Source organism: Haliotis asinina, chromosome 8, assembly GCF_037392515.1.
Source record: "Haliotis asinina isolate JCU_RB_2024 chromosome 8, JCU_Hal_asi_v2, whole genome shotgun sequence".
NCBI classification, from domain to species: domain Eukaryota; kingdom Metazoa; phylum Mollusca; class Gastropoda; order Lepetellida; family Haliotidae; genus Haliotis; species Haliotis asinina.
The window spans coordinates 33,703,590-33,716,457 of NC_090287.1; the positions used below are offsets into that span (position 1 = coordinate 33,703,590).

The 12,868-nt window shown below is 38.8% G+C and overlaps 1 protein-coding gene across 4 annotated transcripts in view; it reads right to left on the bottom strand.

Annotated features, from left to right (window-relative positions):
• The window catches only part of LOC137295019 (glutamate receptor ionotropic, kainate 2-like), a 36,526-nt gene that overhangs the window by 17,913 nt on the left and 5,745 nt on the right, over window positions 1–12,868 (bottom strand). For 3 of the 4 annotated variants that reach the window (XM_067826274.1, XM_067826273.1, XM_067826277.1), the window contains exon 1: window positions 22–93. In XM_067826274.1, the coding sequence (XP_067682375.1) occupies window positions 22–31 (10 nt within the window). In that variant the 5' untranslated portion in view covers window positions 32–93. Of the gene's footprint in view, window positions 1–21; window positions 148–12,868 lie in introns of those variants that run through there. The other variant, XM_067826276.1, reaches the window with a different exon arrangement.

Sequence of the window (12,868 nt, forward strand, 5' to 3'; positions counted from 1 at the left end):
AAACGTAAAAGCAGTACTTACGTATATCCATAGTGTGAATAGTTTGAATACTTTCAGATTCAAGGATCAGTAGAAAAAAAGTGTATCTGAAGAGCTCTGTCATCGTGAGAGACGTTCAAGCATGTGTATCCGTCCAAGCTGCCTATCCTGAAAACACACAGCTGAAAATAGGAGCTAAAGGAAAACAAACAAAGCCAACGAATAATCCTCTAGTAGGTCAAAGCTAACACTTATCTGGAGCGTGTTATATTGCATAACTGTTACGCTCGTAACTTGTTTCAGATGAAATGTAAACGTGCAGTTGCACTATATGACACAGGTAACAAACATCCGTCAGTGGGAATAGTAAAGTCGGTCCGGTGATCAATATGCTCTGTGATACGTGTATAGGCAGTTGTATGTTATATATGCCCCAATCAAGGCGGCACGCTCAAAGGAAACACTGGGCAAAGTAAGCTTGAGATATGTTAAACCATGGTGATTATGTATTAGTGCATCGTACTTAGCTGTAACTGGCTAATGGTGGTTGTCATATCCTATGCTTGATGAACCACAGGAGTCACTGCTGTTAATGGAATGATGATTTCCAGCGGGTACGTTATGGACACTCAGGTATCGACCGATTAGATGGTCAGTCGCTTAGTTGTAATGTCCAGAAGGTGAACTCCGTGCTATCGTTTCATTTCATAATACCTTCGGCCTTGTGAAATCGATACATTTCACATACGTCAAAACATGATAGTGTCTGTCATTGGAAACATAAATAGCATATCGAATGAAGGCCGTTTCATTCAAGTTGTGAACCCTGTTTGCCAAGCAGAGCAAGGGTACCCGGTAGGTTTAGATGTTAACTGTTAACCTCTCGGCGTCTTAAGGACATTTTTGTTTCTGTACTCCACGCGGAGCTAAGGATAGAAATCAGGGACACACTGATCCGCTATCTTATCGTTTTATGATAGAGGTTCATGGTAGAACTACCAGAATGATTATGACATGGATGACATGTTTACTGCTACAAAGAATGAAGCACAGAGTTGTGTTACTATTCAAAATCTGCCATAACCGTAAATTATGAAATATTACATGAGTGCACATGAGGCATAAATCTCTTGTAGAGTTTAGAATCTCTGTAATACTGTGGTACTTATTGCACCACGTATACAGTAGTAATGGCAATGTGTGTTGAGTATTGGTGTAGACTGCGTCACTTGGGTGCTTGTATTTATAATTCTCAAAAAGATCTGGATTAGAATTTGCTTTCTGCAGACCATGCGTGTCGTAAGAGGCGACTACCGGGCGTGAGAGGTCAGGTTCGCTGACTTGGTTGCGTAGATTGATGCTCGTGATGTTGATCACCGGATTGGGTGTTTCAACCACGATTATTTACACCATGTAGCCGGCATATTGTTGAGTGCGAGATTTTATGTGACAAACAATTTCATATTATTTGTGGAACTAAAATTTCCTTTCAAAATGGATTTGGTATGTTATGGTCGTTCCATTATAGAATGGATGTTCATGATTCTTTGTGTCTTCATTCAACCAAAGTTTATTATTTGACCTGGGCAAGGTTAGCATCATGCGGTGACAATATTGGCATCAAGCCCACATGTAAATTACATGAACAGTTTCAATCAATATTGGCTATTGAAGGACCATATCACTGGTTGTGACACCAGAAACAGGCCTCACATATAAAGCCTAGATTGGGATTGAACGAATGTTAGAAAGAGAAAGGTCATACCATTCACCACCCACATTAATAATAGCAGTTAGACTATCGTCCATGCCTGATTATTACAGGTCGACATCATATTGCTGGAATTGCTGTTAAACAACAAACATGATTCAATTTAGTACAAATGAAACTGTGGCGTTTCTCTAATCGTCATATCCTAGTGGTTAAAGCGTTCAGTCGTCACGTTCAAATGAAACTGTGGCGTTTCTCTAAACATCATATCCTAGTGGTTAAAGCGTTCACTCGTCACGTTCAAATGAAACTGTGGCGTTTCTCTAAACGTCATATCCTAGTGGTTAAAGCGTTCACGTGTCACGTTCAAATGAAACTGTGGCGTTTCTCTAAACGTCATATCCTAGTGGTTAAAGCGTTCACTCGTCACGTTCGATTCACACTACAAGGATATTGCTGAAAGCGGCGTAAATCCATGCCCACTTATGCTCAATCAATGAGTGAGTGACTTGAGTTTTACGCCGCACTCAGCAATATTCCATATGGCGGCGGTCTGTATATAATCGAGTCTGGTCCAGACAATCCAGTCATCAACAACATGAGCACAGAGCACCGATGACATGTGTCAACCAAGTCAGCGAGCCTGACCACCCAATCTCGTTAGTCGCCTCTTACGACAAGCAGAGTCACCTCTTATGGCAAGGATGGGTTGCTGAAGGCCTATTCTACCCCGGGACCTTCACGGGTCTTATGCTCAATCAAACTTGATATTAGCCTTCTTTGGGATATTCGATCTAACCCACAAAAACCCATTTGATCAACAGATTTGATTATTCTATTATTTCGTATAACGGTATCACCCAGAGGAGGTAACATGTGCTGCCCTAGGTCCAGTTATAGTCCATACTACAGAAAGACCAATAACGTTCCATTATAGGACAACGGTTTACATCTGTTCCACAGGCTGTTGTTTATTGGAGAAAATTAATTGCCTCAGCAAAGAATGGGATTGTCTTTGTTACAGGATGTAATTAGGGCCTGAAATATGAGTGTCTCTGAAGAATATATTGGTGAATATGGGTTTCATCAATTCATTATTTGAACGCTAGGTGATTTGACCTTCACCTTCTGGCTGCAGAGGCAATTATTCAGCGGCATAAGATCTGAAAAGCAAACGCAGTTGGGGAGTTACAGCCTTCACTATGAACATTACACGGGGTTGTAGAATATTCAGTTACGTATACTTATGCGGTGGTTTAAACACATGTGAAATTGATTGAAAAGGTACCCGTGAAGGTCCCGGGGTAGAGTAGGTCTTCAGCAAAGTAGGCTTGTCGTAAGAAGCGACTAACGGGATCGGGTGGTCAGACTAGCTGACTGGGTTGACACATGTCATCGGTTACCAATTGCTCAGATCGATGCTGATGTTGTTGGTCACTGAATGGTCTGGTCCAGACTCGATTCTTTACAGACCGCCGCCATATAGCTGGAATATTGTTGAGTGCGGCGTAAAACTAAACTCACTCACTCACTTGATTGAAAAAGACAGCACCAGATGTCCGAGAAAAATATGTCCACTTTTCGTTGTGCAGACAGGGCGTGAGTTTAATTTTACGCTGCACTCAAAAATATTCCAGCTATATGGCGGCGGCCTGTAAATAACAGACAACCCATTGATCAACATCATGACCTTGTTCGACAAGCACGGGTTGCTGAAGACCAGTTCTAACCTAATGCTCATCACGGGATTGTCTGGTCAAGACGTTATTATTTACACACCGTCGCCATGTAGTGCAGCATGACACAACAAACAAACAATGCAGTCCAGGAGATAGTGAATGAGTGAGTATTGTTTTACGCAGATTTTAGCAAATTGTATTTAAAAGAGCAATAAAAATGCGGGGGCACCAAAAATGGGCTTCACACATTGTACCCACCTGAGGCATGGAGCCCGGCGTGACGAGGGAATGCTTTAAGCGCTAAGCTGCCCCGCCGTCACGTCAAAGCTAGAAAACCTGGGAGAAAACAAACATTGCACAGCTGGTATGGATGCAATTTTCAGTGATAGCAGCACGCACTTGCCTATGAATATAGTGTCGATACATTATAGAAGGCAGTCTATTACTGTCCTAGAAAATTCCCATATGAAAGTCGGAAAGACCGTTAATGAATATTCCATTTCCGCATGGCATCTGTCCGTTCAGCTATTAATCTACATGCCATGCCACTTCCCGTCCCGTCCATCTCAGCGTCAGTTGAATTTGCATGAATCACGACATCAAACCACGTCTTGGCCATGGAGATGAAGCGATATGTCACTTGAAATTTACCACGATGCCATTTCCTTAGGTGATGTGCCATAAGTGTATCCCATATGTAGGCTTTCATATCAATCAACTTTGATGGATAGCAAGGTTTGTGGTTACTATTCACTTTGGTCGTCGTGATGTTGTGTGTCTCAGAGGAGACACATCACACAGAGTGTGTGAGTGAGTGAGTGAGTGAGTAAATGAATATTGTTTACGCTACTTTTAGCAATAATCAAGCAATACCAAGGCTTGGGGACACCAAGTTGGGCTTCACATATTGTATCCATGTCTTCGGTGTGAAGAGCTAACGCTTTAACCACCAGGCCACCCCGCCGCCCCTCTCAGGTGTTCGAAGGCAGACAGTCAAAGGTGTTTGTGACACTACATACATACCTCCACCGTGCATTATTCCACCCTGAAAGACTTACATTAAGTGAGCGAGTAAAGTTTTAGCAATGATAGCAATAAGCCAGAAATGGCCTTCTTTCATTGGGCCCATGTGGGGAATCGAACCTGGGCCTTCGGCGCGACGAGAGAACGCTACACAGACGCAATATTACATTAAGCGACACATTTGTTCTTGTTCAGGCTGGTAAATCAGTTACAGTATCTCTCAGCTACTGTGCGATGTCAGGTAATCGATATCTGTAAGGTCAAGTTATAAGTATTGACCAAATACCTAATATGATTTTGCGTTTGATTTTGTAGTAGAAATTAAGATTCGTGTGCATAAAAACCAACAAGAAAGGAAAGACAGTTGGTGCCCATGGAAATACTTTCTCCTTGTACTTGAATGTCGTATCCTCTCTTATCACTTAGATGAATAAAACATAACTCTTTAATTGTTTTATTTATCTGTCTGACATTTATGACTTAACTCCTGTACTGTTTGGGACATTTTATGCATATATTTTATGTATACACGCAGAAAATTACATATAAAATATGTATGTAATTAAATATGGCATTTATAGAATATGATATAACATTATTAAGTATATCATTATTATATAACGATTTACACAACATATGTACTATTTGGGGCATATTATATTTAGATGCAGAAAATTATATATGACATGATCTATAGTTTAATATAGCACTAATATAATATGATATACCGTCTTGAGTCAAATGCCTTAACATCATTTAACTTAACTCATTACTTGCAAAGTAACATTTACTCATATTTCAAATGCTAAAAATTAGGTGGATACATAGGACTCTCCTGACTGCATGCAGAATTTCTTACATGGATTGTTGGTCTCTTTGCTTGACGAATCAGTGCCATATCATATTAATAATATTATATAATATCATACCATACTTGTACGAACCTTTGCTTTGCCACCATCTGGTTGGGACTAAATTGCTGTATTTCAATAACGTTTGTTTTCCTTTTCTTTTTGTACATTTAAACCAAACCTGAAAGCTGTTTCTCAATTCGTCACACTTCTGCTATTAATGAAACCAACATTTTCCTGTACATATTAGTGTGTGTTCATCATCCCTATAATGAGACATTATACGGACGCTTAATCATGAATATTTCATTATTAAACATCGTATCATACATAACAATAATTGCTACTGTAATGGACTGAGTCGGTTCTCGTAGCTGTACCGAGCTCTAGCAGGTAATCCATAGGTAATAAAAGCCATAACAACATTGTCATAATCAAACAGAATCACTACTAAAACTAAAAGTTTCATCCGTTGACTGATTACGTGTGTTTATGAAATCATTAATTCTTCGATTGAGGTCGAAATTCCGGATTTGATCAATTGATTTGGTTCCTTTGTTTGATGGTTAACGGCGTATTGAGTACTGAGCAGTATTCCGGCTATATCCAGGCGATCTGTAAATAATCGAGTCTGGACAAAACAATCCAGTGAGAAACAGTGCGAGCATCGATCTATGCTAGTGAGATAGGATGACGTGTATCAAATCAGCGAGTCTGGCCATCCGATCCTATTGGATTTATTAAAAAAATCAAAATAAAATAATGATAAAAAACAGAACAAAAGAGAAACACAGCAAAAAAACCCAAACAAGAACAAGAACAAGAACAAACAACAAGAATAAAACAAAAATCAAACAGAAATGAAAATGCCAAAACAAAAAACCCAAAAATCAACAAAGCATCATCCTCTCGTACACAGTCGAAGTAAGACAGTGTAACGAATAGTATTGAGTTTAGTTCAACAGCTTGTACACAATGGCATAGGCAATCTGTCTGGCAAAGCATGAAATTAGACGACTGACGACCTCTCTTACAGACCCCAAGTCAGGTTCCAGTCCTATATTACGACAACGTGGAGAGAGAAAATAGCATTGTGCTATTGTTTGTGTTTCATAAATGAGCAACATAAGAGAACATCCAGTTGTTCTGGGCCGCGGTGACAAGTCCAATCACACGTTCCACACGATCACCATATAAAATCAATTGTGCTTTTAGCGTGAATGGTATGAGCAAACAATGCTGTTCACTGGACTACTTGTTGTAATTACATTAAACCAGGCAGTGTTTAATTTATGATAAAGAACGTCATCGATTCTTCAGCACCTCCCTTCACCTGCCGGGTTGTAGTCTGTGCATGTAATTTAATGTTTGACAAACATGTTTTATATAACCGTTAAACAGAAAAGATGAAGAAAACAGTCAATCTTTTTAGTAAATTATATTTCTTAGTTTGCCGTCCACGGGAAGAGAGGAGCGCCACACGTATTTGCCATATCAATAATCGATTTACCACTATCCGGCCAAATGTTTAAGAAATCCAAAGTGGGGTACGCAGATCCATCGACTACTTCTAGTTGTTGCTATCATCATACCGTTGAGAAGGCCTATGGTTAACACAGGATGGCACTGGAATGTATGATGATGGTGGTGACGATGGCGATAATGGCGATAATGGCGCTACTGACAAGTATACAAGCCTTTCCTTCAACGACTGGTGAGTTAATACTTGCACTTCCGTCCGCACTTTAAATACATTGTAGGCTTACAAATGTTACTAACAATAGTGTAGGCATGTGGTATTTACTAACACAACTGTAGGCGTACGATTTTATTAACAAACTTTTAGGTGTAGCTTTTAGGTGTAGCTGCTAACGAAATTGTAGGCGTAGGTTGTTTGCTTGCAAAATTGTAGGAGTAAGATATTTACTAACGAATTTATCTTATCTCACACATAAATGTCGCTGTCTAATTGACTGAGCGCTCTTCTGCGAGGTGCATTGCAATACACCCTTCTGTTAATAGCAACTCATTTCGTAATTCGTGGTACGTAGTTACTTTTTTTTATATCTCGAATAACATTAAATGACGCATGCTGCACGGAATGTTTTGCGAATGGAAATCGAAGGAAGGGAGGTAACTCTAAATCTGTTCGTTTCTTGTGTCGTCCGCTTAAAACATCTTGCGATGGCTACAGAAACATTTGACTCTCTTCCCAATAAATATATTATGACAAAACGTTCAAATGTGGTCTCTTTGAATATTAAGAAGGGGAATTTACTAAAACAATACCTGCGGGAAAAAGAAGCAAAATGCAAGATTCGAGGCGTTTCGATTCACACAGGTTGGCTGAAGTGTACGATTTAATACCCGTGCTTCAAATAGTTCAAAATTAACATTGACATTAACATTATCGCTGAGATAAATACTTTGTTCACTGGTTCCTCGTGGACCATGGGTTTAGGTACCCTCGATGTATGCTTATGTTGTTACGAGAGTGTATTTTCGGTAAATTGTATTATTGATTAAGTGATAATTATTATTGGGTCACAATGTTTAGAGTTTTGAGTGATAGTTATTATGGTTCACCTTTCGTATCATGAATGTTCTGTGTTATTAATTTTGTAGCGGCAGGCCTTTAAGGTAATGCTCTGGTAGAGATGCATCCCTTGACTAGTACTTCCGGGTGTCTGCAACAAAGTTGTAAGTTGGTGGCGGTGTGGTCGCAAAATGCAAGAATATTCAGGAATCAGTGACTGTTAATATATAAGGCTGGTTATTGTGCTGACGACACACACACACGTATTTACTAGAGTTCGGCCTATTCTGCATCTGTCCACCTCTTCGTCTGATTGTCAGCATTGACCTACATCATACATCGCAGTTACATTCAGTATTACTGTTTCTCACTCTCAAACCAAGGCTTTGGTGAGTTGATACTTTAACTGTGACCCATTACTTTAGATTTGACTCAGATGCATTGTACCAGAAATCTCTATTGTGAATCTTTGTATCTTGCCCTTGTTTGCTCAATACATAATATTGAATACTTTAGACTTGTCCGTGTTATTTTTTGCTGGTTCTGAGGGGATTTCCTGTTGGCACGGCAAATTATTTATCGTAACAATGTTCCTCTCGCCATTCGGGCTCCTGGAACATAAACAAACATCGAGGTTACCTCAACCCATGGTCCCCTCGTGACCGGTGAACAACTTATTATGTAGGCATACGATATCTACTAACGATATTGTCGGCGTACCATATTTTATTACAATGTTGTGAACGCAACATATTTACTAACAGTGTGGTAGGCATTCGAAACATGCTGTTGTTAGTGTCCAATACTTACCTAAGATGTTGTATGCGAATCCAACATACGATATTGCAGGCATACGATGATCACATAAGATATTGTAGAGTTATGCTTACCTACGATAGGCGTACACTGCTTGCCTTTTATGCATCGTTTCGGCATTGTTAGCATGCATCGTAGTATTATTCCGCTAAACCATTCTACATATGCATAATACATACTGATTTCTGTCTCCCAGTCTATCTGTCTGTGCCTTCGTCGGTCTGTTGGTCTAGTATTTTAATACTTTCTTGCCATAGTTGTTGAGCGAGTCGGTAGTTGTTTGAATAAAATATATGTTTTTCATATATTTAAGTATCAGAAAGACGTATATCCAACAATTTTTGTGCTATAAGTGTTATAAAGTATAAATAAGTGTTATAACTATCCAATTCACATATCGGATATAGGAAGCATATCACCGTATCAGGATGACTACAAAGGATCTGTAATTATGTCTATAAAGCAGTCCACTTTACCTTGCCGACATGATCACTCTGGTTTCAGCGTCAGTAATTACTGTTATTGTAATATTAAGAGAATGATGTTTACCTATTTCTGTCCTGTTACCAAGTTCAAATATGTATGAGTGTCATATATTGAAGCATCACTTTGTACAGGAGCGATGGGTAATTGTCGTTAGGTTGGCCAGGGAGTCCCCGCAGCGTTATGCCAATGATAAACTGTCAATACCAGTATGAGAAAAGCTGTACATTCACCTGATGAAGTAATATGAATGCACTCCGAAACGCGTCCATCAAAATGTATACATGACTTCCATAAATCCTTGTCTTTATATGTATCATTTCCAAATGTCGTTGAAACACCCCATCATTAAGTTGCTACAGTGAGTAGTAGACTTTGTTTTTCACACATGTGGTATAAGTTTGCGGCCTTTTTTTCAGTGAGTAAGTGAATTTTGTTTTACGCCGCTTTTAGCAATATTCTAGCGATATTCAAGGGGGATACCAGAAAATGGGCCTCACACACTGTACCCATGTGGGGAATCGAACCCGGGTCTTCGGAGTGACCAGCGAACGCTTTAACCACTAGGCTACCCCACCGCCCCTTATTTCTAAGGATATTGTCTGAACGCAATCTAAGTATATATATATATATACCGAGTGTTCATTTGAATATTTTAAGATACGTTTAGCATTTGACAGGCCAGTTTGAGATGAATTTCTTTTGTGCATCGTTTTAACCTTACTTTACCGATTTCCTCCACGAACCATACCAGAGACAGGCTGCCTTCGCGACGCAGCCACACTCTAATGCCGCTATCGCGTGGTGATATGGTTCCCTTGGCATTTGGGATGGGTGGTGATAATGTGGTCAGTCTCGTTTCACCGTACACGAAACACTCTCGTGGTTTTCTGTTAACATGAAGTGTTTGCCGTGAAGGGTACTCAGAGAAACCTGACAAGCACTATCCTTAAGAAAAAGAAACATTTTCAACGCACAAATGGTGTCATTATTTCATCAGAGTAGAACACAGTTCATTTGGCAAGATGCTGACTGATAAAACCTCGACGTTCATCATTATGGGTTAATGGGTCTACGTGAAAGAGCAATCAACCAGGAGATGTGTTTGTATAACTAATGGGTGCCAGCCAGTAAACTAAGGTACCACTTTGTATCCTACAAAAACTTCCACAGCTTGTAACAATAACATTTCAGGTTGACTGCACACTCTTAGGCACACACTGATTACCTTGGTATGGTTTTGGCCCATTAAACAATAAAGAATAATACAAACAATTATTTAGTATCAGATTGCACATTTTGTTAGGTCATGGTGGTTACAGGAAAACACATTAATGTAACGATTTATCTAGAACATTTTTATATATATGTTCCATAGACAGATGTAGCTGTTTCGTTTTCATCCATATAGACCGAACATATTGAAAACTTTCGCTTCATCTTCATGTAGATTATGCATCTGCCTCTTCCTTATGTTGCTTATAAATCTGACGGTGTTGGAATCTTCTTGGAGTGTTCGCTAGACTTCCTGTAAAACTCGCCTACAGAGGTACATCTCTCCTGACATTTTGTTCTTGAACATTTCCAGTGTTTGCCCAGGTAGAGTCTATGCAGATAGCAAAAGTAATGCAAGTCCCCATGGATAACATGCCTGTTGTTCAAAGAGCCACTCACATTGATCTGTTGCGTTCAGTTTTTTAGACAAGACAAACTAGACGTTCACTAAATCTGCAGTGACGATAAAATGAAGCACTTTCAACATCTACGTATATATATGTGTTTCAGATTTATTAACTAACTGCTCTCTTCTCTACTAAATCTCTACACTACTAAGCTTATTCTACTCTTGTGTTCCCTCTTTCCTTGTTTAGGTCATTAAAAGAAAGTGCACTTTTTCCAAAGTCCCTGGACTATTCAATCACACCTAAGTAAGACATTACATGAAAAACAATCAGGTGATCAGTACCGTTATCTGATGCTTCAGCTCAGTGCACATCCTGGGTTATCCTGTTACCTACAAAGGGGTGCTGAGGAGTTGTTGTTGTAACAATATATATATATAAGTGGATAAGATACTGTTAGCTATATCCGTGGCGTTATAAACGGATAAACGGATAAACATTAATTCACTCTACATAAACATTTCTTAAGTCTACATAAACATTTCTAACAAGCAACATTGATCTTTTACACGAAGTGTTCCATCAGAAAGATACAGATTTGTTATTCTATGATCTGTGCCCAAAACCGATTATATAAAAATAGGATTGCCTACCCGTGAACATGGCTTCCGTGATACGCGAGGAAAGTTGATGCATTAACGATTCAAGAGTACCCCATATTCTCTTGTTTTGAATGAACAACCTTCGAATAATCCATCGTAACTTGTTATTCGCTAACTAATCATAAATTGCTTTATTTACACACACGCGCGCGTGCGCGCGCACACACACACATGCATGCATGCATGTATATATGCCTTCTTATACTGTGATATATACCCTCTTATGACAATGTTAGCATATCTATATTGTGATACAAATATTATGAAGAATCTATCTATCTATCTATCTATCTATCTATCTATCTATCTATCTATCTTGGTAGACTGGAAGATACAATCTGATGACCTTGCTAACATATATATATATATTCTAACATATATATATACTTTATGGCGCTATTATATAATTTCAATTCAGATATTATGGACAAACAGAATCTCAGCTTCATTACCGGAACTCCATCAAGACAGTTGGTAGATTCCAGCAATTCATTCAAATCGATCACAGGTTGGTGGGACCTACTGTTTCTATATTGCATCTCCAAGAATAACAGTAGTAGACCTTGTGTCGAGATTTGAATATTGATTCACAAATCCGAACATTTAAACAAACTCCAAAGTGTATTCCGTAAATTTTAAATACACAACATTTTATAGAATAGTCCATACATTTATCACGCAAACATTTCATAGAAATCCAGACTTTAATTTGTTATTATAATTCAGTAAAATTGCATTCGATACAAATATAACTAAAGATTTAGAACGTGTGACACACTTTTGACTTATTTATTTACATATGTTCACAGCAATCCGGAACATGAAAGACGTCAAAAACGTTGTATTAATTTCGTCGGCACTATGTGACAGTTTCATTCACAGAATCATGTCGGCTATATGGAAGAATAGAACGCTTTTATGCGTCGGGAAATTCTATTATGAGCTTGAAAAGCAAGAGCTGAAAGAAACTACGTGTTGTTATGAAGCAACACAACCACCGCAATCAAGAGTCTCGGAAATAATTAGTCCATCGACTACAGTACCAATGGGGAGTGTATTGATCAACGTTCTACTCCGAAGTCAATGGAAATCAGTCATCGTTTTTCACGACAGTCTGGAAGGTAAATTATAACAACCAACATGTCCTAGTGATAAAATATTATAACAATACTGTCATATGCTGATGGTTAATTACATTTATTATCTACGATGGCGAAAATATCGGGGTTGATATTTTTCATACAATGTCCTACGGCAAAATACCGCTTTGTCACGTCGACGGTATGACGTTGCGTCCTACTTGCGGCGACGGAGGTTTGTCAGTCGTTTAAAATAGATTTGGGTATATTTTCCAATTTGAAAACTTAGAAATAGAATAGAAAGAGTATTATATTCGTACTGATACCGTATTATGTTTATCACAGTCGTTCCTAAATAAACATTGTATGACATAGGCACTCACATACTATCCTCTAAATAATTCTTTCTCCTGAATGTTTTAATCCT